The sequence below is a fragment of the Hypanus sabinus genome, unplaced genomic scaffold (genome assembly GCF_030144855.1).
Source record: "Hypanus sabinus isolate sHypSab1 unplaced genomic scaffold, sHypSab1.hap1 H_6, whole genome shotgun sequence".
In the NCBI taxonomy this organism is placed as follows: Eukaryota; Metazoa; Chordata; class Chondrichthyes; order Myliobatiformes; family Dasyatidae; genus Hypanus; species Hypanus sabinus.
Window position 1 is genome coordinate 172,314 of NW_026779047.1, and position 25,187 is coordinate 197,500.

Sequence of the window (25,187 nt, forward strand, 5' to 3'; positions counted from 1 at the left end):
GTGTTCAGATGGATGGGGGGGGGGGGGGTGATCTCATTGGAGTGTACGGGGACATACAGACACACATACGCTGTGTCCGGGCCTGTACTCGGTGTTCAGATGGATGGGGGGGGGGGGGTCTCATTGGAGTGTACGGGGACATACAGACACACATACGCTGTGTCCGGGCCTGTACTCGGTGTTCAGATGGATGGGGGGGGGGGATCTCATTGGAGTGTACGGGGACATACAGACACACATACGCTGTGTCCGGGCCTGTACTCGGTGTTCAGATGGATGGGGGGGGGGGTGATCTCATTGGAGTGTACGGGGACATACAGACACACACATACGCTATGTCCGGGCCTGTACTCGGTGTTCAGATGGATGAGGGGGGGGGGGGTGATCTCATTGAAGTGTACGGGGACATACAGACACACATACGCTATGTCCGGGCCTGTACTCGGTGTTCAGATGGATGGGGGGGGGGATCTCATTGGAGTGTACGGGGACATACAGACACACACATACGCTGTGTCCGGGCCTGTACTCGGTGTTCAGATGGATGGGGGGGGGGGTGATCTCATTGGAGTGTACGGGGACATACAGACACACATACGCTATGTCCGGGCCTGTACTCGGTGTTCAGATGGATGGGGGGGGGGGGGGGGATCTCATTGGAGTGTACGGGGACATACAGACACACACATACGCTGTGTCCGGGCCTGTACTCGGTGTTCAGATGGATGGGGGGGGGGGATCTCATTGGAGTGTACGGGGACATACAGACACACACATACGCTGTGTCCGGGCCTGTACTCGGTGTTCAGATGGATGGGGTGGGGGGATCTCATTGGAGTGTACAGGCCCGGACACAGCGTATGTGTGTGTCTGTATGTCCCCGTACACTCCAATGAGATCCCCCCCCCCCATCCATCTGAACACCGAGTACAGGCCCGGACACAGCGTATGTGTGTGTCTGTATGTCCCCGTACACTCCAATGAGATCCCCCCCACCCCCATCCATCTGAACACCGAGTACAGGCCCGGACACAGCGTATGTGTGTCTGTATGTCCCCGTACACTCCAATGAGATCCCCCCACCCATCCATCTGAACACCGAGTACAGGCCCGGACACAGCGTATGTGTGTCTGTATGTCCCCGTACACTCCAATGAGACCCCCCCCCCCCATCCATCTGAACACCGAGTACAGGCCCGGACACAGCGTATGTGTGTCTGTATGTCCCCGTACACTCCAATGAGATCCCCCCCCCCCCCCCCATCCATCTGAACACCGAGTACAGGCCCGGACACAGCGTATGTGTGTCTGTATGTCCCCGTACACTCCAATGAGATCCCCCCCCCCCCCCCCCCCCATCCATCTGAACACCGAGTACAGGCCCGGACACAGCGTATGTGTGTGTCTGTATGTCCCCGTACACTCTAATGAGATCCCCCCCCCCGTACACTCTAATGAGATCCCCCCCCCCCTCCATCTGAACACCGAGTACAGGCCCGGACACAGCGTATGTGTGTCTGTATGTCCCTGTACACTCTAATGAGATCCCCCCACCCATCCATCTGAACACCAAGTGTGTGTGTATGTCCATATGTGTATGTCCCCATACACTAGGCCTTTCATCATTCCTCTTGAGCCTCGTTAGGATCCTCTCCAGGGTCAGCACCTCTTTCCTGAAATTCGGGGCCAAAAATTTGCTCCCAATACCCCGGATAAGTGGCGCAGTAGTGCTGTGGCATGCTTCTCAGCTCCACCGGCTGTGGTTGAATTCTCACCTCCTTCTGCGCGGAGTTTGTGCGTTCTCCCCGTGACCGCCTGGACTTCCTGCCGGTGGACGGGTGAGGGTCGGTAAGTCGTAGGCGTGTTGGTGCCGGAAGGGTGCTGACAGTCCCCACATTCTCATACCGTGTTGGTCATTGATACAAATAACCGAGTACTCTGTATGTTTTGATATCACAACGTACTCGCGGTACATAAAGCTAATCTTTAAAAGAAATGTGGTGGCTTTACAAAGCGTCAGCAATATGCTTTTGCGAGTCCCGTACCCTACCTTCACCATGGCAACGCAGCGGCCCTCCAGCCTCCTGACTGTGTCCTCGGGTAGGAGCGGTCCGAGGTGCTGTTTGCTGATGTGTGCAGTCAGTTCTGCATGGCCCAGCACTTCCCTGAAAGCAAAGGACACCCACAGGTGATGGATGTGGCCCAGCAAGTGACAACCTCACTTTAGGGTGCAGGGCTGAAGACCTTTCCCAAGAAACAACTGCGCAGAATTCAGGTTCCCAGTGCAGCGGCGATAGAGTGCAGCTTTGTCAGAGATCCTGGGCATCAGTCCTTCTGAATTACTTTGACAGGCCTGTACCAAATTGAGCATGGTGCCCGCTATTTAAAACATAGAACATGGAACGCAGCAGGACATAATATTGTGCTGACCTTTTGACCGAAGCCAAGGTCAGTCTAGTTTGGTTACCTAAGGCACTCAGGTAATCCAACCAGGTGTGGTGGTGAACCCTCAACAGCTGGTTCGGAAATACTGAAGGGACTCAGCCCCGAAACATCGACTGTTTACTCTTTTCCATGGGTGCTGCCTGCCGTGCTGGGTCCCTCCAGCATCTTGTGTGCTTTGCTCAGGGCTATTACCCCATGCCCGTCAGGCCCCTAAACCAGCGCGGACAACGCCACTCCCCTCAGCACCGTGCGGACTCCACAGCCTACAGACTGACTTTCCAAGACTCACCTTACCCCATTACCCTATTACCCCACGCCCGTCAGGCCCCTAAACCAGCGCGGACAACGCCACTCCCCTCAGCACCGTGACTGACTTTCCAAGACTCACCTTCTGGGCATTATTTAGCTTTTTTTTAAAAAAATTTGCATCATTTCTCTTCTTTTACACACTGGTTTTGCCCATTTTTGTTATTTATAGTTTTTCATTAAATTCTATTGTATTTCTTTATTTTCCCATAAATGCTTGTAAGAAGATAAATATTCAAGGTAGTATACAGTGACAAAAACGTACTTTCATAACAGATTTACTCTGAACTTCCCTTCTACATTGCCCCCGCCCCATTTTATTCATCCCATCTTAGAACACAGAACATAAAACAATATCGCATACACACAAAATGCTGGTGGAACGCAGATGATCTGATATTGGCCTCCGAGTCAGAAATCTCAGGGTCTCCAGTTGCTGGAGGGATCCTTAGAGCTGTAGTTCTATTCTGCCTCTCAAATCGTGCATAAAAGGCGTTGAGCTCGTCTGGGAGTGAAACATCTTGGCTATTCATGATGTTACATTTCTCTTTGTAGGAAGCAAACCCTGCCAGAACTGATGTACATCCAATTCCAGCTCTAACCTCAATAGGAACTGTTCTCTTGCTCTTGAGGTGACCCTCTGTGAGTCATACTTGGCCTTTTTGTGCAGTCCTGGCTCACAGGACTTGGCTTGAATGCCACAGATCCAGCCCTTGGCAGACTACGAACCTCCTGGTTCACCCAAGACCTTTGATTGAGTATTCTCACAGGCACACACTCACTCCCACAGGTCAGCCAGCGTCGACTGTGGCCTGTTCATTTGCACTCGAAGATGATCCCTGATCCACCGACTCAAAGGGAGCCGTAAGTACTCTTGTGCCCGCCTGGTCCGCACCTTCAGTCTCAGCAAGTGTGGGTGTGGGATGGCTTGGTCCACTCTCCTTTCCAGTCCCATCCTTTCTTCCTCATCCCTTTACCTCCCACCTCTCTCCTCCTGCCTTCTCCCTTCATCCCACCCATCCATCTTACCCCTCGCCTATCGCCTGCCAGCTTGTACTCCTCGTCCTCTCCCCACTTTCTTATTCTTCCCAGTCTTGACGAAGGGCTGAACGGTTCAATTCTCTCCAAGGATACTGCCTGACTTGCTGCTTATTATCAGCTGCGGGTTCTCCTCCAGATCCTGGATTTCATTAGCACGGTCTCACCGCAGAGATACACCCTGCCCTTGACGGGGTACCTGTCTCCCAATGGCCCCTCACAGAGCGAGCTTACCTGTAATAAAGACAGTGGCACCATTCGAGGAAGACGTAAAGCTCTTCTACTTCCAGGTCCCTCTGCGCCATCTCGGACAGGCAGAAGGACACACCTTCGTGGTAGCTCCTCACATAGATGTTGAAGGCCTCGTATTCCTTTGGGTACCCTGCAGCGACGTTCTTCCGGACCGAGATCAGGTCGGCCACCGTCTGCTCCCTGAGGCTCCTCAAGCGCTGAGCCACCGAGGCGTTCTCCACCGCCTGGCCCGGCGACAGCCTCTCGCTCACGGACGCCTTCACGGCCTCCCTCCACTTCTTCCTCAGCTCCCTGGGCCTTCCGCCCTGCGAGACCTCACCCCCTCCTCCCTCCCGGGCCCTGTCCGCCTGCTCCTCCTGCTCGATTGTGCGTGCCACCTGGCCCAGGTGTGAGGGGTCCGGGGGCTGGGTTAGGCAGGCGCCCACAATGCGGTTCAGTTCGCTCTCCAGCTCCTCGTAGAGGAGGGCCACGTCCTTGGCCCTCCTCCCGCCGTCCTTGCCCTCCGGCGTCTGGGGACTCAGCCGCTCGCACTCGGCCTCCAGCTCGATGATGTGCCTGTCTGCTGCTGCCAGCTCCTGCTTCTGGATCAGCTGGAGGATTTCCAGGACTGAGGGAGAAAGCACAGGCAACAGGAAAGGAGGGTATTTCCAAGTCAAGGTGAATTCATCATCGTACGTCTATACTATCTCGAGACATTGTCTTGCGGGGAAAACAGCGATAAAATGAAAAAAACTACACATAGATGAACAAGGAAACTTCCTCCTTCCCTGTTTTCAATGCGTGTGGGACATTGAGTAAGTTCCCATCCCAGTTGGCCTGCAATTACACCCCTGCGATAGATTAGACACGTCTGTCCCAATCTAATGTCGCACTGCAGAGGAGCGGGCTCCACGGCTCACAATGTCGGCATCAGCCGTATAGAAAGTTGAACTAAAACCACTTTCCTACTGTGCCTGTTGCTGTGCTGAAGTGCCTCATGAAGCCCCTGCCCTGCTAGACAGATATATTAGGGGCATTTATCTAAAGCACTCTTAGGCACATGGCTGTACGATAGGTTAGACTGAGCTTAGAAAAGGAGGGAAAGGTAAGATTGATCTCAGAGTAGGTTAAAAGGTCAGCATAACATTGTGGGCCGAAGGGCCTGTACCGTGCTCTACTGGTCTATGTTCTATAAACAAGTACTGACAAGCAACTAACGTGCAAAAGAAGACAGGCTGCAAATGTGGCTGGGGCAGTCCGTCCTCGAAAGTGAGTTTGTAGGTTGTGGAATTGGTTCGGTGCTGCGGTGAGCGAAGCTGTCCACCCTGATTCAGGAACCCAGTGGATGTAGGGCAGGAACTATTCCTGAAGCTGGTGGTGTGGGGCCTGAGGCCCAACGCTCGTCATGAGCCTGGATGGTGGGGGTTTTGAGAACGGATGCTGCTGTCCTGTGGCGGCATTCCTTCTGAATGGCGGGGGGTGATATTCGAGTTTGTATGGTTTATTATTGACACGTGTAACGATAATAAGCCAATAAAACAGAAATGGTGGGTGGGGGGGAGGGGGAGCAGGAGTACAAGCTGGCAGGGACCTGGGTTTGATTGTGTGTGTGTGTGTGTGTGTGTGTGTGTGTGTGTGTGTGTGTGTGTGTGTGTGAGTGTGTGTGTGTGTGTGTGTGTGTCTGTCTGTCTGTCTCCGTGTGTGTGTGTGTGTGTGTGTGTGTGTGTGTGTGTGTGTCTGTCTGTCTGTCTCCGTGTGTGTGTGTGTGTGTGTGTGTGTGTGTGTCTGTCTGTCTGTCTAAGTGTGTGTGTGTATGTGTGTGTGTGTGTCTGTCTGTCTGTCTCCGTGTCTGTCTCCGTGTGTGTGTGTGTGTGTGTGTGTGTGTGTTTGTCTGACTGTCTGTCTGTGTGCTGTCCCTGTGACCACGTGAATGTACCTGTACTGCTTGTGAACAGAATGTAGAAATACACTCGGAGGCCACTTTATCAGGCAACCAGAATATTTGCTCGTTAATGCAAATATATCTAATCAGCCAGTCATGTGACAGCAACTCAATGCATAGAAGCACGCAGACAAGGTCAAGAGGTTCAGTTGTTGTTCAGACCAAACATCAGAATGGGGATAAAATGTGATAGAAGTGACTTTAACCATGAAATGACTGTCGGTGCCAGGCAGGACGGTTTGAGTATTTCAGAAACTGCTGATAGAAACATAGAAAACCTACAGCACTACACAGGCCCTTCGACCCACAAAGCTGTGCCAAACATGTCCTTACCTTAGAAACTACTAGGCTTACATATAGCCCCCTATTCTTCTAAGCTCCACGTACCTATCCAAAAGTCTCTTAAAAGACCCTGTTGTGTCCACCTCCACCAGCGTTCCCGGCAGCCCATTCCACACACTCACCACTCTCTGTGTAAAAAACTTACTCCTGACATCTCCTCTGTACCTACTCCCCAGCACCTTAAAACTGTGCCCTCTTGTGGCAACCCTTTCAGCCCTGGGAAAAAGCCTCCGACTATCCACACAATCAATGCCTCTCATCATCTTGTAGACCTCTATCAGGTCACCTCTCATCCTCCGTCGCTCCAAGGAGAAAAGGCCGAGTTCACTCAACCCATGCTCCCCAATCCAGGCAACATCCTTGTAAATCTCCTCTGCACCCTTTCTATGGTTTTCACATCCTTCCTGCAGTCAGGCGACCAGAATCTCCTGGGATTTTCACACACAATAGAGCTTACAGCAGGGAACAGTGCAGAAAACCAGCATCAAGTGATCAGCAGAATGAAAATGAGAGAGGTCAGAGGAGAATGGTTCAAGCTGACGGTAACTCAAGCAATCACAGATTACAACAGTGATGTGCAGAAAGAGCATCTCTGAATGCACAGCATGTTGAATCTCGAAGTGGATGGGCTACTGCGACATGACAGCGTACCTGGTTCCCCTCCCTGTAGCCGATAAAGTGGCCACTGAGTATCTGGTCACGAGACAAATTAGGGATTGGCTTTATAACCTGACAATCAGCCCTTGGGTGTCACCATGCCAACACAGCATGTCCACATTTTACCGTACACTCTGGAAACTGGTGTGGTCAGAGGGAGACACGTGAACCGCTTTCAGACGGCGGCAGAATGACACCGTGAAGCTTTACACTAACCGCTGTCCTCTCCTGAGACTGGTCGTACGTTTGCCTCCCACATTCCAAAGAGGTTAATTGGCAACTGCTCTAAACTGCCCCTAGTTGGCAGGTGAGGGGTAGTTGCTGGGATGTGGGGGAGGTGAAAAGGGGAGTGCTTTGAACGGGTGGTGGACGGTCGGCACAAATTCGGTGGGCCGAAGGGCCTCTTTCCCTATTGCACGACTCTGACTAAGCTACAGCCCCTCTTTCTGCCTGTGCTAAGTGGGTCATTCCGCTCACAAGCCACTTACGTCGGACTGCCGACATGCATTGTTCCACCCTGCTCTTTCACAAGTTCCAAGTACTGAACGAGCCTCGTAAATCAAGAGGTCAGAGAGCAGCACAATGCTTTTGTAAAGTGCTGCTTCAAAGGTGGCCTTTATGCACCACCGATTTGAATGTTTCCGCCACTGGTCGCCGTGCCTACAGCAGATCCATGGTCTTCATCTTCCTTTCCCTCCCCCCTCCTCGTCTTCCTGTCCCTCCTCTCTCCTCTTCTCCTCTATCCACCCCTCTCTCCCCTTCCCTCTCTGTCTTTTCCTTCAAAAAGCTCCAAGATAACTCTATCTTTGACCGAGTCTTCGCTGATATATACATTTGCAGATGAACGACTGTCTCTACAACGTATAAATCAGAGGAATTGTGCGAAGATCTGCAGGACTGTTATTCTCTCCACACTGACGTTGGCCACTGAGCTGAGCATTTTGTTTGCATTTCAGATTTCCGGCAAGTGATCTGTGTTTTTCTATAACAGCAACCTTCTGCTTTTGTTAATATCTCATCTTGCAGCAGAAGTCCTGCATTTATAGATTCACGAGGTTAATTCCTGGGATGTCTGAACTGTCTTACGCAGAGAGGTTAGAGAGACTGGGCTTGTACACGCTGGAATTAAGGAGATTGAGAGGGGATCTGATTGCAACATATAAGATTATTAAGGGATTGGACAAGATAGAGACAGGAAATATGTTCCAGCTGCTGGGAGAGTCCAGTACCAGAGGGCATTGTTTGAGAATAAGGGGTAGGTCATTTAGGACAGAGTTAAGGAAAAACTTCTTCTCCCAGAGAGTTGTGGGGGTCTGGAATGCACTGCCTCGAAAAGTAGTGGAGGTCAATTCTCTGGATGCTTTCAAGAAGGAGCTAGATAGGTATCTTATGGATAGGGGAATCGAGGGATATGGGGACAAGGCAGGAACCGGGTATTGATAGTAGATGATCAGCCATGATCTCAGAATGGCGGTGCAGGCTCGAAGGCCTGAATGGTCTACTTCTGCACCTATTGTCTATTGCCATTTTCCTACAAGGGCAGGAATGCACTGTCTGAAACTTCTGACCCTCTGTACACCTCTCTCCTTATTGAATTTGCCAACTTGGTGAGGCTACAGTGATCATAAGGAATCCAGGGCCCATAACATGATGTAGACTCTTCAACCTATTAGTGTCTCCACCCATTTACACTAATCCCATTTTTCTCCCCATATTCCCATCAACTTCCCTCCCCGATTCCACTCCCCTCAACGCATAGAACATGGTACAGCACAGTGGTGTCGACTCAACATTTAAATACTCTAATATCAATCTAACGCTTCCCTCCCATTTGACCCTCAATTTTTCTTTCATCCACTTGTCTAAGAATCTTTTAAATCTCCCTAATATGCCTCTACTACCACCCCTGGCAGTGCGTTCGTTCTCTGCATAAGAAACCTACCTCTGACATCCCTCCAGTCAATCACCTTAAAATTATGTCCCCTTAAGTTAGCCATTAGTGCCCTGGGGAATATGCTCTGGCTGCCCAGTCTTATCATCTTGTGCACCTCTATCACGTCACCTCTCATCCTCCCTTACTCGCTCAACCTCTCCCCATAAGACACATCCTGCATTTTTCTATTATCCATGCACTTCTCCACAGGTCACGTAAATGTCCCAAATGTAAACGCCTCAACCACCAGCTCCAGCCGTGCATTCCAGACATTTACTGTGAAAAAAACCTGCCTCTGATATCTCCCCGAACTCTCCTCCTCTCGCCTTAAAGAATGCCCTCTGGTGTTAGCCATTGCCAGTCCTGGGGAAAGGTGCTGGCTATGCCTTTTGTAAGCTTATAGTTGTATATCTCGTTTGTCGTGAATAAATACAAATAAAATATTTTTATCAGAATTTGAAAAAATTAAAATAAAATGCCCCTACCTGAGAGAGGCTCGTTTGCTTTGTCCACCTTCTCGGCTCTTTTCTGGCCTGCTGACTTCTCCTGCCCAGTCTCTGCTTTCGCCTTGCTCTGCTTCAGGAAAGACAACCTCTGCCTGGCCTCTGGTTCCACCTTTCCCGGCTTGCTGTTTGGCGATGTGAAGAGGTTTTTCCTCTCCCCGCCCTTCTCCTCTACCGGAGATTTCCCCTTCTTCTCCTTCGGTAAAAGCTTCCGCAGAAGTGACCCATACTTGTCATCGTTCCTCTTTGGTGTGAGCCCATTGCTCGAGTGCAGGGTCCCGTTGGAACCTTCCGTGTGCCTCCCTTCCTCCTCTTCCTCCTCGCTGAAGGGATTCTTCAAGTCATCTGCAAATGGATTCAGTGTGTCGCTCAGATCGTCCTCGAAAGGATTGGTCCCGGCACTCATCCTGCTGCCCAATATCAACTCCTTCTGCAGCTTCACTGTCCCCCAGTGTAGCTTCGTGGGGCTGAGCCGTAGCAGGTTACTCTTCAGAACTGGCATCTCCTGCACACAAAAAGGAGAGATGGTTTCATTACACTGCAGCACCTCGGGCGCTGCCTGCGTGGAGATCTGCACGTTCTCCCTGTGACCCCGTGATTCCCCGCGTGGTCGAGCTGCAGGCTCACGGTTCCTGGGACCCGGCCGCGGGAGGTGCTATCTATATAGAATTTGCACATCCTTCCCCTGATCCTGTGGCTTTCCTATGCAAAGGCCCATATGGTCGAGCCGGGATCGATCCCAGCTTCTGGAAGTGGTGTCTACGCGGGAGACGCACATTCTCTCTGCGGGGAGAGCTGCAGTTTCTGTCCACATTCCAACAGTGTCTGGGGTGGGGGCAGTGTAACTGACCTTTGTAAGTGTGTAGGTGTGGGGCAGGATTTAGGGGGAGCTGACAAGAATAAAATGGTGGCTGACGGTTAGCATAGGCTTGATGGGCCAAAGGACCTATCTTGCTATGACTCTCTTCTTTCACACTGTGCTCTCCTGAACCTCCTACTGATCCGGTTTTACATCACTCAGTGATTTACAATGTCCCTCACCTGGACCCACCTTCCCCACCTCACCTGGGTTCACCTATCAGCTGCCTTGCCTTCCCTTCCCTTTCCAGTCCTGATGAAAGGTGTTGGCCCAAAAGATTAACCATTTATTCCCCTGCATAAATGCTGCCTGACCTACCGAGTTCCTCTTGCATTTTGTCGCTCTGGACTTCCAGCATCTGCAGATACTTTCATGCTTGTGATCTACAATGTTTTGTTCTCGAAGCATGTCCATCTAAATGTCCCTTCATTTTGTCTACGTGTCTCTCCCAACCCTCAGTGACGGGTCTCTCTGATCCTCAGCTTCTGTGCACTTCTCATCTCAATTACCCAGCCATGCCTTCAACTACCTGCATCCCGAATGTTGGAATGCCCTCCCTAAACTCGTGGCTCCACAAAGCAGGTCTCTTCCACTGTTATTTTCTTCAGGATCACTGCCAGATCTTCTTATGTTTTTACTGCATAGAATGAGGCTATTGAACCTATTGATTTTATGCCGATTTGTCAAAGCGATCTCATTCATCTGATCCAACCAGGTGTTTCCCCCTCACCTCACCCCCTCTTGCACCCACCTAGAACAGCAGGCCAGCATAATGCTGCCAACTCTAAGTCTGGAGCTGCTGTCTGCAAAGAATTTGTAATTTGTATAAGAATACAAATTCTTACATGTTCGTGTAAGAATTTGTATGTTCTCCTCCGGGTAACAAGCATTTCATTCTCCTTGCAGATGAGTATACATTCTGCCTGTGGGTTTCCTCCCACGTTCCAAACACACGGGCTGGAGTTAGTGAGCTGTGGGCACGCTACACTGATGCAGGAAGCATAGTGACACTTGGGGGCTGTCCCCAGCACATCCTCGGATTATGTTGGCTATTGATGCACTTCGAAGTTTCGAGCTCCATGGGGCAAACAAGCTAATCTTCTTCTCTGATTCTCCTGTCCTTCACCGACACCTGGGGAAATTAGCATTACTGATCCACGTGAATTTGGGATGAGGGAGGAAATCGGGGCAGGGAGCCAACTCGGTCAGTACCAACGCCACACGCAGGCTGTGTCAGAGGTCAGAGGACACTGGAGCCTGCAAGAAACCCTGACATACACACCGGGAATTTATTTGACATTAAGGGCACTTTATGAATGAATTTGTCACCCACCCACATACGAGGTGGGCTGGGTGAGGGATGGAGGCTTGCGGGATCACACTTTAGGAGAACGGGTGAACTAAAGGGTACAAAGTAACACAATCTCCTTGCTTGTCTGAACTGGACACCTGGAGAGGTTGAAACCATCTCCACCTCTCTGCTGAAACAGGGAACTCGTGTAAAACTGAGTGAAATTACCATCTCCTGGCCTTGACCTTCTGCTAAAGTGTTCCCCTCTTTCCAAAACCTGACAACAAGTTAATATTTACATAGCATAACTGTGTTCCCCTCTTTCCAGAACCTAGACTCCCTGAGCCAACAGGCAGGTCCTGGACTTATTTCCACTGGGCATGATTTACATTATTCTTTAATTATTTATGGTTTTATATTCCTATATTTCTACACTATCCTTGGTTGGTGCGGCTGTAACGAAACCCGATTTCCCTCGGGATCAATAAAGTATGTCCGTCTGTCTGAACCTGGCAACAAGTTAATATGTCGTCCCGTTTTGCATGGCATTTACCAATGCACTATACAGTATTATGTACTGTACATAACTGTGGGCTTATCCCACCAAGTACCAATTGCAAGTACACTTTGGAAGGACAAACTCCAAGGCAGAGTACAAAGTAAATGGCAGGATACTTGGTAGGGTGGAGGAGCAGAGGGATCTGGGGGTACATGTCCACAGATCCCTGAAAGTTGCCTCACAGGTAGATAGGGTAGTTAAGAAAGCTTATGGAGTGTTAGCTTTCATAAGTCGAGGGATAGAGTTTAAGAGATGCGATGTAATGATGCAGCTCTATAAAACTCTAGTTAAGCCACACTTGGAGTACTGTGCCCAGTTCTGGTCGTCTCACTATAGGAAGGATGTGGAAGCATTGGAAAGGGTACAGAGGAGATTTACCAGGATGCTACCTGGTTCAGAGAGTATGGATTATGATCAGAGATTAAAGGAACTAGGGCTTTACTCTTTGGAGAGAAGGAGGATGAGAGGAGACATGATAGAGATGTACAAGATATTAAGAGGAATAGACAGAGTGAACAGCCAGAGCCTCTTCCCCAGGGCACCACTGCTCAGTACAAGAGGACATGGCTTTAAGGTAAGCGGAGGGAAGTTCAAGGGGGATATTAGAGGAAGATTTTTCACTCAGAGAGTGGTCGGTGCGTGGAAAGCACTGCCTGAGTCAGTGGTGGAGGCAGATACACTAGTGAAGTTTAAGAGACTACTAGACAGGTATATGGAGGAATTTAAGGTAGGAGGATATATGGGTGGGGTTTGAGGGTTGGCACAACATTGTGGGCCGAAGGGCCTGTAATGTGCTGTACTATTCTATGTTCTATGTCCTAAAGGGAGATTACTATGTCAAAGTAAAACTTATTTTCAAAGTATGTGTAATTACTTTATACTAGCTTGGGATTCATTTTCCTGCAGGTATTTATGGGAAAATAAAGGAATATAATAGAGTTTACGAAAAAAACTACACATATACAAAGACTGACAGAAAAGTCATGTTCAAAAGAGGACAAATAGCAGAGATATTGTAAGTTTGAGGACATGAGTTGGAAGTGAGCCTGTGTGTTGTGGAACCAGTACAGAGATGGTGTAAGTGGGAGAGTCTGATGGGTAAGTGACTGGGAAAATCCAAGGTGACCTAGACCAGAGGGTCTGAACTATGAGAAGAGTTTGGACAAACATGGGCTGTTTTCTCTGGAGGGTCAGAAGCTGAGGCGTTTACAAAAGAGGCACAGAGAGGCTGGACAGAATCTTTATCCCAGGGTAGAAATGTCAAAGACATGCATTGAAGGTGAGAGTAGGAAAGTTTAAGGGAGAAGCTGGACTATATATTTTTACACACTGTGAAAGGTGAATGGTTGTCAGGGGTGGTGGTGGGAACAGGTGTGATTGTTGAATTTAAGGAGCTTTTAGACTCAGATTCAGATTAATTTATTTATCACATGGACATCGAACCTTACAGTGAATAATGTAATTTGTGTTAACAACCAAGACACAAGGATGAGTTGGGAGCAGCCCACAAACGTCACCATGCAAACAATAGCAATATAGGTCCCATTCCTCCCACCCACTCACAACAGCATACACACTCTCACACACATAAATACACTCTCTCTCTCTCTCTCTCTCTCTCTCTCTCTCTCACTCTCTCTCTCTCTCTCACACACACACTCAATCTTACAAATAACATTGACAGCACGCGTTGTAGAGTTCTTGAAGGTGAATCCACATATTGTTGAATCAGTTCAGAGTTGGGGTGAGTGAAGTTATCCACACTGGTTCAGGAGCCTGATGTGTGGAATCAGTTCAGAGTTGGGGTGAGTGATGTTATCCACTCTGGTTCAGGAGCCTGATGGTTGAAGAGTAAAACTGTTCGTGAACTTCGGAGTGAGGGGCCTGGAGTTCCTATTCCTCCTACCTGATAGTAGTAGTGAGAAGTGAGAATGGGAGGGAGAGGGACAGGGGTGGTGGGCAGGAAGGTTGCTGCTGGACATTTAGACTGTAGTGCATTCCATCTCTGGCATCCCAGGTGGTTGAAAGGGCAGCAAGGCTGAGGTATTCATTGCATGTTGGTGGGGAAGAAATCTGATTGTGAGATCTATTTCCAAATATTTGCCTGTGACTCTGCACTCTGCTCCAGTCCCACATTTTACAGGTTCAGAAGATGCAGATTGGGTGATTAGGGTGACACGCAAGGGGTGATACGATCTTGGCTCTTGGTGTTTCAAAAACTCCCTGTTGAAAACCTGCATATCCGGGTGACTTTCTGCCGCAGCATTCAGCCGGTGTACTCAGGTCTCGTTGGCTAAACCGGTTTGTCTGTTTTCTGTGGGCTGTTAAGTTATCTCCACAAACAGATTGAAAGCATCGTCTGCTTTAGACAGGTTGGCTGCAGTCTGGGTGATGCACCATCAATAACTCTGAGACGTGGGTTAAGGTATTGGCTGGAAGAAAGCACAATCAGCAGCAAGTGACCATCACACTGCGTCCTGGAGACTGAGGAAGGGTCTGTGCCTCCAATCGCCTTTATACCGGGGTCCGTGGGAGGAGCCACGGCAGCAGTCAGCAGGGGGCGTGTCCAGACAGGTATATGTAGTTCACCACAGGGAGACAGTGTGGGAGGAGCCACGGTCTGTGGGAGGAGCCACAGGAGCAGTCAGCACGGGGCGTGTCCAGACAGGTATATGTAGTTCACCACAGGGAGACAGTGTGGGAGGAGCCACAGGAGCAGTCAGCAGGGGGCGTGTCCAGACAGGTATATGTAGTTCACCACAGGGAGACAGTGTGGGAGGAGCCACGGTCTGTGGGAGGAGCCACAGGAGCAGTCAGCACGGGGCGTGTCCAGACAGGTATATGTAGTTCACCACAGGGAGACAGTGTGGGAGGAGCCACGGTCTGTGGGAGGAGCCACAGGAGCAGTCAGCACGGGGCGTGTCCAGACAGGTATATGTAGTTCACCACAGGGAGACAGTGTGGGAGGAGCCACGGTCTGTGGGAGGAGCCACAGGAGCAGTCAGCGGGGGGCGTGTCCAGACAGGTATATGTAGTTCACCACAGGGAGACAGTGTGGGAGGAGCCACGGTCTGTGGGAGGGGCCACAGGGGCAGTCAGCAGGGGGCGTGTCCAGACAGGGATATGTAGTTCACCACAGGGAGACAGTGTGGGAGGAGCCACAGGGGCAGTCAGCAGGGGGCGTGTCCAGACAGGGATATGTAGTTCACCACAGGGAGACAGTGTGGGAGGAGCCATGGTCTGTGGGAGGAGCCACAGGGGCAGTCAGCAGGGGGCGTGTCCAGACAGGGATATGTAGTTCACCACAGGGAGACAGTGTGGGAGGGGCCACAGGGGCAGTCAGCAGGGGGCGTGTCCAGACAGGTATATGTAGTTCACCACACTGGGAAATCACATGATTGGAAAGAAAGCCTGCTTTCACTATGGGATCAAATTCCTGACATTGCTGCCATGTTTACATCCGCCTTTAGGGCACAGAGACACCTGGCTTGAAATAACGACTGTTTTCTTAAAGAGACTTGAGTTTTAGAGTCACAGAGCAGAGCAGTAAAGAGGCCTTTTCTGTATTCCTTCATCAAATCTCTTCATTCTCCTACACTCCAATATATATAGTCTTACAAATCAGTTTTCCTACAAATCAGTCCCAGCAACATCCTTGTTAAATTCTCTCTGCACTCTTTCAGCCCTATCCTGTAGGTATGTGATCAGAACTGCGACAAAGCTCCAAATTAGGCCTCGACAGCTTCTTATACAACTTCAACGTAACACCCCAGCTCCAGTACTTCATACTTAGATTTATGAAGGACCAACATGCAAAAGCTCTTGTTATGACCCTATCTACCTGTATTCACAGATCCCTTTGTTCCACCCTAATCCACAGTGCTCTAAGGTTCAATGTGTAAGGGCTGCCCCTGGTTTCTCCTTCCAAATACAACACCTCACACTAGACTCCAGCTTCGCAAGGGGGACATTATCTTTACATTCTCACCTATGGGACACAGGGACATTATCTTTACATTCTCACCTATGGGACACAGGGACATTACCTTTACATTCTCACCTATGGGACACAGGGACATTATCTTTACATTCTCACCTATGGGACACAGGGACATTATCTTTACATTCTCACCTATGGGACACAGGGACATTACCTTTACATTCTCACCTATGGGACACAGGGACATTATCTTTACATTCTCACCTATGGGACACAGGGACATTATCTTTACATTCTCACCTATGGGACACAGGGACATTACCTTTACATTCTCACCTATGGGACACAGGGACAATATCTTTACATTCTCACCTATGGGACACAGGGACAATATCTTTACATTCTCACCTATGGGACACAGGGACATTATCTTTACATTCTCACCTATGGGACACAGAGACAATATCTTTACATTCTCACCTATGGGACACAGGGACATTATCTTTACATTCTTACCTATGGGACACAGGGACAATATCTTTACATTCTCACCTATGGGACACAGGGACAATATCTTTACATTCACACCTATAGGACACAGGGACAATATCTTTACATTCACAGATACATTCACACCTATGGGACACAGGGACAATATCTTTGCATTCACACCCTCCCCATCATGGGCACAAACCCCCACCATGGGTACAACCCTCCCCACCATGGGTACAGCCCTCCCCAACCATGGGTACAACCCCCCCAACCATGGGCTCAACCTCCCCCCACCATGGGTACAACCCCCCCCAACCATGGGCTCAACCTCCCCCACCATGGGTCCAACCCTCCCCACCATGGGTACAACCCCCCCCAACCATGGGCTCAACCTCCCCCACCATGGGTACAACCCCCCTATCATCGGCACAACCCCCCACCATGGGTGCAATCCTCCCCACCATGGGTACAGCCCTCCCACCATAGGCTCAACCTCCCCCACCATGGGTACAGCCCTCCCCACCATGGGCTCAACCTCCCCCACCATGGGCTCAACCTCCCCCACCATGGGTCCAACCCTCCCCACCATGGGTACAGCCCTCCCCACCATGGGCTCAACCTCCCCCACCATGGGCTCAACCTCCCCCCACCATGGGTCCAACCCTCCCCACCATGGGTACAGCCCTCCCACCATGGGCTCAACCTCCCCCCACCATGGGTACAGCCCTCTCACCATGGGCTCAACCTCCCCCACCATGGGCTCAACCTCCCCCCACCATGGGTCCAACCCTCCCCACCATGGGTACGGCCCTCCCACCATGGGCTCAACCTCCCCCACCATGGGCTCAACCTCCCCCCACCATGGGTCCAACCCTCCCCACCATGGGTACAGCCCTCCCACCATGGGCTCAACCTCCCCCCACCATGGGTACAACCTCCCCACACCATGGGTACAGCCCTCCCACCATGGGCTCAACCTCCCCCACCATGGGCTCAACCTCCCCCCACCATGGGTACAACCTCCCCGCACCATGGGTACAACCCTCCCACCATGGGCTCAACCTCCCCCACCATGGGTACAACCTCCCCCACCATGGGTACAACCCTCCCCACCATGGGTACAACCCTCCCACCATGGGCTCAACCTTCCCCCACCATGGGTACAACCCCCCTATCATCGGCACAACCCCCCACCATGGGTACAGCCCTCCGACCATGGGTACAGCCCTCCGACCACGGGTACAACCTCCCCACCATGGGTACAACCTCCCCCACCATGGGTACAACCCTCCCCACCATGGGTACAACCCTCCCACCATGGGCTCAACCTCCCCCCACCATGGGTACAACCCCCCTATCATCGGCACAACCCCCCACCATGGGTACAGCCCTCCGACCATGGGTACAGCCCTCCGACCACGGGTACAACCTCCCCACCATGGGTACAACCCTCCGACCACGGGTACAACCTCCCCACCATGAGTACAACCCTCCCACCACGGGTACAGCCCTCCGACCATGGGTACAGCCTGAAGAGCTGAAGACACGCACTCAATATTTTAGGGACAGGCCCTTCCCGTCCGCTGGCAGATTTTGGAGCGGTGCCTCAATATTCCTCTTTTGCGCCATTGATTGATTGATTTCCCTTTACGCGTTTCAATGTCTTGCTGCCAGAAAACCCCACATTTCACAAGTTATGCCAGTGATAATAAGCCTGATTCTGAATTATCTTGCTCTCTGACCCCTTCCTCATTCTGCAAACCCCTTGATATCTCCCTCGACTGCATACAATTAATTTCAAACCACGTAAAGCTGTACAAGGACAGGCCCTACGGTGCAAAACGTCTGCTCCAAGTGAAACGAATCCTGTTTGCCTTCAGAACGTCACCACCCCCTCATTTATTTAAATCCCACTTTCATCTCTGCTTCCAGCAACACCCCTGGGAGCACGCTGCAGGCACCACCACACTTTGTGAAAAAAACTCGCCTCTTAAATCTCCTTGAAATTTTCCCCCTCTCACCATAACATTTCTACCCTGGGTCACTGTCTACCCTGTTGATGCCTCTTGTCATTTTATGAACATCACTCCTCAGTGTTCAGCTCCAGAGAAAACAATCCTTGTTTTCCCAACCCCACTGAACTCCGAACAGAGTTAAACAAGCTTTAACCCCTTCCAAAACGAACACAGGAAGAGGGAGGAGAGGGGCACCCAGTTAAAGGGGTTGAGATGACTGAGGTGAGACAAAGAGGTAGGCAGAGTCAAGGAGAGTGGAGGGGACTCACTGTGAACGAGAGTGCGATTGAACTTGAGAGAGAGAGAGAGAGAGTCAGGAGAGAAGAAGAGAGAGAGAGAGAGAGAGGAAGGGAGAGATGGACAGAGAGAGATGGAGAAAGTTTGAGACAGAGAAAGAACAAGACTGAGAGACAGAGAGACAGAGAGAGAGAGAGAGAGAGAGAGAGAGAGAGAGAGAGAGAGAGAGAGAGAGAGAGAGAGTGTTGAAGGGAAAAGTAAACTTAGGTAGAGGGATATGTAAATGGGGGAATGGATTAAGGGCTATGATTAGCTTATTTAGTTTATAGGTACCTTACGTTGGTTGTTGTACAGCCAGAACGGGAACCTCACCCAGCCACAAATGATGTACCAGACATTATTCCCTAATACTGTTAGACATAGGTCTAAATAAAGAATTATCTTGTTGCACAAAGCATTTTTGAGGTATAACGTAACTAATTAGGGGAAGGACAGCATGGGAGTGAGTGGCAGAACATTGGAGAGTGGGGGCAGGTGTCAACATAAAGAACTGAGATTGTATCCATGCTGGTCTTGGCAGAAATAATTATAACTAACCAATAATGATTTTATACCTAATTGTATCTTACCATGTGATCAAAACTATTCTAAAACTGTATTAACTGGCGTAATTATGATATTTCCTGTAATGATCAATGTTATAAGTTGTGTGGAATTGTGTTCGAGGCCGGGCGGTGTCTCTTTGGGAGATCAGTCTGGATCTTCCCCCACAGCATGCTATGGGTAAAAAGAGAAGTTTGGTGAAGGGTCGCTTGTTTTATGGTTTTCTTGGATTTGTGGTGCCTTGCACTATTGCATCGGGTCAATCAGCCTGGCAGTTTGGCGAGCTGGCCAGGAGTCCGAGACGAGGTCCCCTAGAGAGCGTGGGTGGTCGCTCGGTGGCAGTAACCTGAGAAGGACTGAGTCCACAAGGTAAGATTTGCCTTGCTCTCTCTCTCATTAATTGTCCACCTTGAGGATCCCCTCGTCTGGGGCGTAAACCTCTGACGAACTCCTTCGGAAACCGCCCGAGTGCAATGGGTCAGCAGGTTTGGGGTAACAGAGGACCCGAGGAGATATTGTGAGTATTTAAGGTTGTGAGGTATCGGGGTAACAGAGGACCCGAGGAGATATTGTGAGTATTTAAGGTTGTGAGGTATTGGGGTAACAGAGGACCCGAGGAAATATTGTGAGTATTTAAGGTTGTGAGGTATTGGGGTAACAGAGGACCCGAGGAGGTATTCTAAGGTTGTGAGGTATCGGGGTAACAGAGGACCCGAGGAGATATTGTGAGTATTTAAGGTTGTGAGGTACTATGAGAATTAAAGTCTGTGCGTGCTGAAGAATTGGGCAGCGGATCATTAACAGTGATCTATTACACTTTTCTTTGGGTGCGTCGCCACGAATTGGGCAGTGGGTTAGTGGCAGTAACCCATTACTTTTGAAGCTGGTGAGCACCTTAATTGGCAGGGGGGATCGGAGTGCGTAGCGCCGTAAATTGACTAGCACGGGACAGATCAGAAGTTTGGCCAAACACAGGCTCTCTCCTGCAGTCCATCCGGATGTTGTAAATACACTTTGGGGGTATGCTTATGATAATTTGCCTGTCTCAGCGTCCAGCCTTAGACTGGTAGTTAGTGGTAAAGTTGTTACTTAGAGAAGTTATACCAAGATTTGAGGAACCCAGACAGTTAAGTTTGGACACTGGTCCTCATTTTGAACTTAGAGTCCTTTAATATCTTTGGACTATTGGACTATTTTTACTGTGCCCATGGTCTGTTTTTTTAATCAATTATGGTATTGTCTGCACTGTTGTAACTATATGTTGTAACTATGTGGTTTTGTGCAGGTCTTGTAGCTTTAGTTTTTGGTCTTGTTTTTGTCTGATGGAATTGGAGCTCCTTTCCGGGGAATGCGCTAAGACGGTAGCATGATATTAATACGCAGCAGCCTCTCCGGACTCTGGATTGGGGATTGCCAAACGTTATGCGGATTTTCTGGTGTAGTCTGTTTTGTCACCTGCTTTTGTGATATCATTCTGGAGGAACATTGTCTCATTTTTTAACTGCATTGCATTTGTGGTTTCTAAATGACGATAAACTGAATCTGAATTTTGTGGGGCAAATAAAGAGCTATGCCCAGGGGCTGCACATTGAACAGCAGTCTCACTGTGCCTACCACCCGAAGGCTAACAGCAACCTGAAAAAAAAATAAGCTGACTAAGTTAATGTCCGAAACCAGACTGAGCTGGCTGAAGGTCTTTCCAGGAGGAAATCTGCAGATGCTGGAAATTCAAACAACAACACACACAAAATGCCGGTGGAACACAGCAGGCCAGGCAGCATCTATAGGGAGAAGCACTGTCGACATTAACAACAACACACACAAAATGCTGGTGGAACACAGCAGGCCAGGCAGCATCTATAGGGAGAAGCGCTGTGTTCTGACGAAGGGTCTCGGCCCAAAACATCGACAGCGCTTCTCCCTACAGATGCTGCCTGGCCTGCTGTGTTCCACCGGCATTTTGTGTGTGTTGTTTGGCGGTCCTTCTGTTAGCTTTATACCCTATGAGAATTACCCCACTACAGGGGTATCTGCAGCTGAAATTGTTTATGGGCGTCCTGGAAGGACCCCAAGGGATGCTGACTTGCAGCCCCCTGCCCAAATTGACCTTAATGTCATGGGGGGAGGAATTGCAGAAGTACTTTCGCCTATTAACGTCCTCTCTCGAGTTTCTCCACTCTCAGGTAAGGAATACCCTTAAGGATTCCGGAGGGCAAGCAGCGGAGTGGCCTGAGCTGAAAATTGGAGATTCGGTACTGATCAGGGATGGGGAGCGGCCCAAACTTGGACCCCGGTGGAAAGGACCATTCTAGATACTTCTGCAAGCCAAGGTACAAGGCCAGGAACGCTGGATACATCTCAGTGACCGTAAAAGATGGCTTTCTGGCGGCACTTAACCACTTGTGGACTCATTTCTTTACTGTGCGTTGCAATTGATTCCTTAGAGGACAACTTGTTTTATCAAGTACATGAACGACTGGACGGTAACCGTACTGCTTGTTATCGTTCGGTACAGTCTGTGGAAGCACGGTTTGTAGCTAACCCATTAGCTCTAGCCTGGAGGGTACGTGGAGGACAGAATGTAAAGGGATAGAGGGGATATTTTATTAGGGAATAGGTGATAACCATGCCGTGGACCCTGAGTGTTTGGGGACCGGCGAACGACATGCAGTGGGGGACGAGGAAGAGTGGGTACCCGGTACACGCTGTCGAAACACGGGAAAGGGATGGGGATGCGTTTTCGCTGGGGCACCCGGGGAAACAGTGTTTGGACCAGCGGTGTAGGAGAGACAAGGGAATATTCTCTTGCGAATGTGTCCAAAAACAATGCGTGCCCCTCTCTAAGGGGAGTTCAGTACGTATGTGGATATTGTACTGGGACTCGTGTCAGCTGGTTCAGGGACTTTAGACTGCTCCCTGTATCCCGAGGAGTAAGAATTCTTGCTACCGGGCCAAGACCGGATCTGTGTTCCTGATAGCTCGAGCCGTTCAGCCCCGCGTAGTTGGTCATCATGAGAGGGAGAGGGTAACAGGAGGGTATAAACAGCCTGCTGCCTAATGTGTGGCTCAGCGCACCCGGGGGCCGCCCGGCGGCGTAGCTGGTAAGGCCGCCGCGTTCCAACCTGCATTCAATCCCGACCGTCTGAAAGACGTGAGGCAATCACAGCTGTGAATTGCCCTTAGAGTGGGCCAGTAAACAGGAACGTGGGGAGAGAGTAGAGGGAGAATTAGTAGGGAATGAGGTACTGTAATTATGTGAGTCTGCATCGACAAGAGACCAAAATACTTTCTTCCTATGCTGATATTTACCAACGAATTCAGTTTTTACTCATGACCTGAAATGGGAAGAAAGGTGATGTCTCCTTACCTGCTATACCGTTCCATTGTGAGCTCTGGACTTTAATCAGACAGTGATTTTTCACTTTCCTTTTAGCGGAACCAAAATGGAACCTCCCTGTGAAATTTGACCTCTAATCGTGCATATCAAAAACATAGGTGCAAAAATTATCTGTAGTTGTATACGTGTGTGTGTGTGTGTGTGCGCGCGTGCGTGTGCTGTGCGTGCGCGTGCGCGTGTGTATGTCTGTGGGTGAGTGAGTGTGTGTATGCACGCGTGTGTGTGAGTGTGAATGCGTGTGCGTGTGTATATGTGTGTATGAGTGTGTGTGTGTCTGTGGGTGTGTGTTAGGAGTTAGGAGCACGTGGAGCTGTGACTCTCGGACTGGGAGAATGGCTCCAATAAACCCTGGGAACAACATTTGAGATCTCGGTCCAGAAGAGTGTACAACAAGGTACTGTACCAAACCCTCAAGCACCCAGGCCTCTGGTAGAGGGCCTGAGTTTGAGGGAAAAATACACACAGACACTTTCCAAAAGGGGTGTGGAAAAATTATATTTATACACACATACATACAAAGTCTCACATACAAGTACTGTATAGATACAGCACACACATACTCACAGACACAAATGTACAGACCATAAAACCATAAGAAATAGAAGCAGAATTAGGCCATTCGGTCCATTGAGTCCCTCTGCCGTTCTATCATGACTGATTTATTATCCCTCTCTACCCCACTCACCTGCCTTCTCCCCGTAACCTTTGATGCCCTGACTAATCAAAATCTTTCAACTTCCACTTTAAATATACCCAATGACTTGTCCTCCTCAGCCACACACAGTTCACAATTCACCTGACAGTTACACCCACACAAAGGTGCACACACACACACACACACACTCACTCAAACACACATACACACACACACACACACTCACTCAAACACACATACACACACACACACACACTCACTCAAACACACATACACACACACACACACACACACACACACAGACACACACACACACACACTCACTCAAACACACATACACACACACACAGACACACACACACACACACACACACACACTCACTCAAACACACATACACACACACACAGACACACTCACTCAAACACACATACACACACACACACACACAGACACACACACACACACAGACACACACACACAGACACACACACACTCACACACACACACACACACACTCACTCAAACACACATACACACACACACACACACAGACACACACACACACACACAGACACACACAGACACACACACACTCACACACACACACTCACACAGACACACACACACACACACACACACAGACACACACACTCACACACTCACACACACACACAGACACACACAGACACACACACACACACACACACAGACACACACACACACAGACACACACACTCACACACACACACACACACTCACTCAAACACACATACACACACACACAGACACACACACACACACACAGACACACACAGACACACACACACTCACACAGACACACACACACACAGACACACACACACAGACACACACACACACTCACACACACACACACACTCACACACACACACAGACACACACAGACACACACACACACACTCACTCAAACACACATACACACACACACACAGACACACACACACACACACAGACACACACAGACACACACACACTCACACACACACACTCACACAGACACACACACACACACAGACACACACACACTCACACACACACACAGACACACACTCACACACACACACACACTCACACACACACACACAGACACACACAGACACACACACACACACAGACACACACACACACACACAGACACACACACTCACACACACACACACTCACTCAAACACACATACACACAGACACACACACACACACACAGACACACACACACTCACACACACACACTCACACAGACACACACACACACACACAGACACACACAGACACACACACACAGACACACACACACACACTCACACACACACACACTCACACAGACACACACAGACACACACACACACACAGACACACACAGACACACACACAGACACACACACACACACAGACTCACACACACACACACACAGACACACACACAGACACACACACATACACACACAGACACACACACACTCACACACACACACACACACGCAGACACACACAGACACACACACACACACACACACACTCACACACACGCAAGCACACAGTCGTACTCACACACACACTTCCAAAGTCTGCAGAATCTTTTGTGTTTTTTTTTCAGAATCCGAACCTCAATCTGTCTAAGAGTCTCTTAAATGCCACGATTATCTCGGCTTCCAGCCCCACCCCGGGCCCTATCGCTCTGTGGTTAGGTTCCGTGCACTGGCTA

At 49.9% G+C, this 25,187-nt stretch overlaps 1 protein-coding gene across 1 annotated transcript in view; it reads right to left on the reverse strand.

The window, feature by feature from the left end:
• Nucleotides 1-25,187, reverse strand: part of LOC132386074 (exocyst complex component 3-like) — an 82,110-nt gene that overhangs the window by 50,485 nt on the left and 6,438 nt on the right. The window contains exons 2-4 of the mRNA XM_059958364.1: nt 9,380-9,902; nt 4,024-4,648; nt 2,051-2,165 (exon numbers count right to left, since the gene is read on the reverse strand). Of these exons, the coding sequence (XP_059814347.1) occupies nt 2,051-2,165; nt 4,024-4,648; nt 9,380-9,899 (1,260 nt within the window). The 5' untranslated portion in view covers nt 9,900-9,902. The remainder of the gene's footprint in view (nt 1-2,050; nt 2,166-4,023; nt 4,649-9,379; nt 9,903-25,187) is intronic.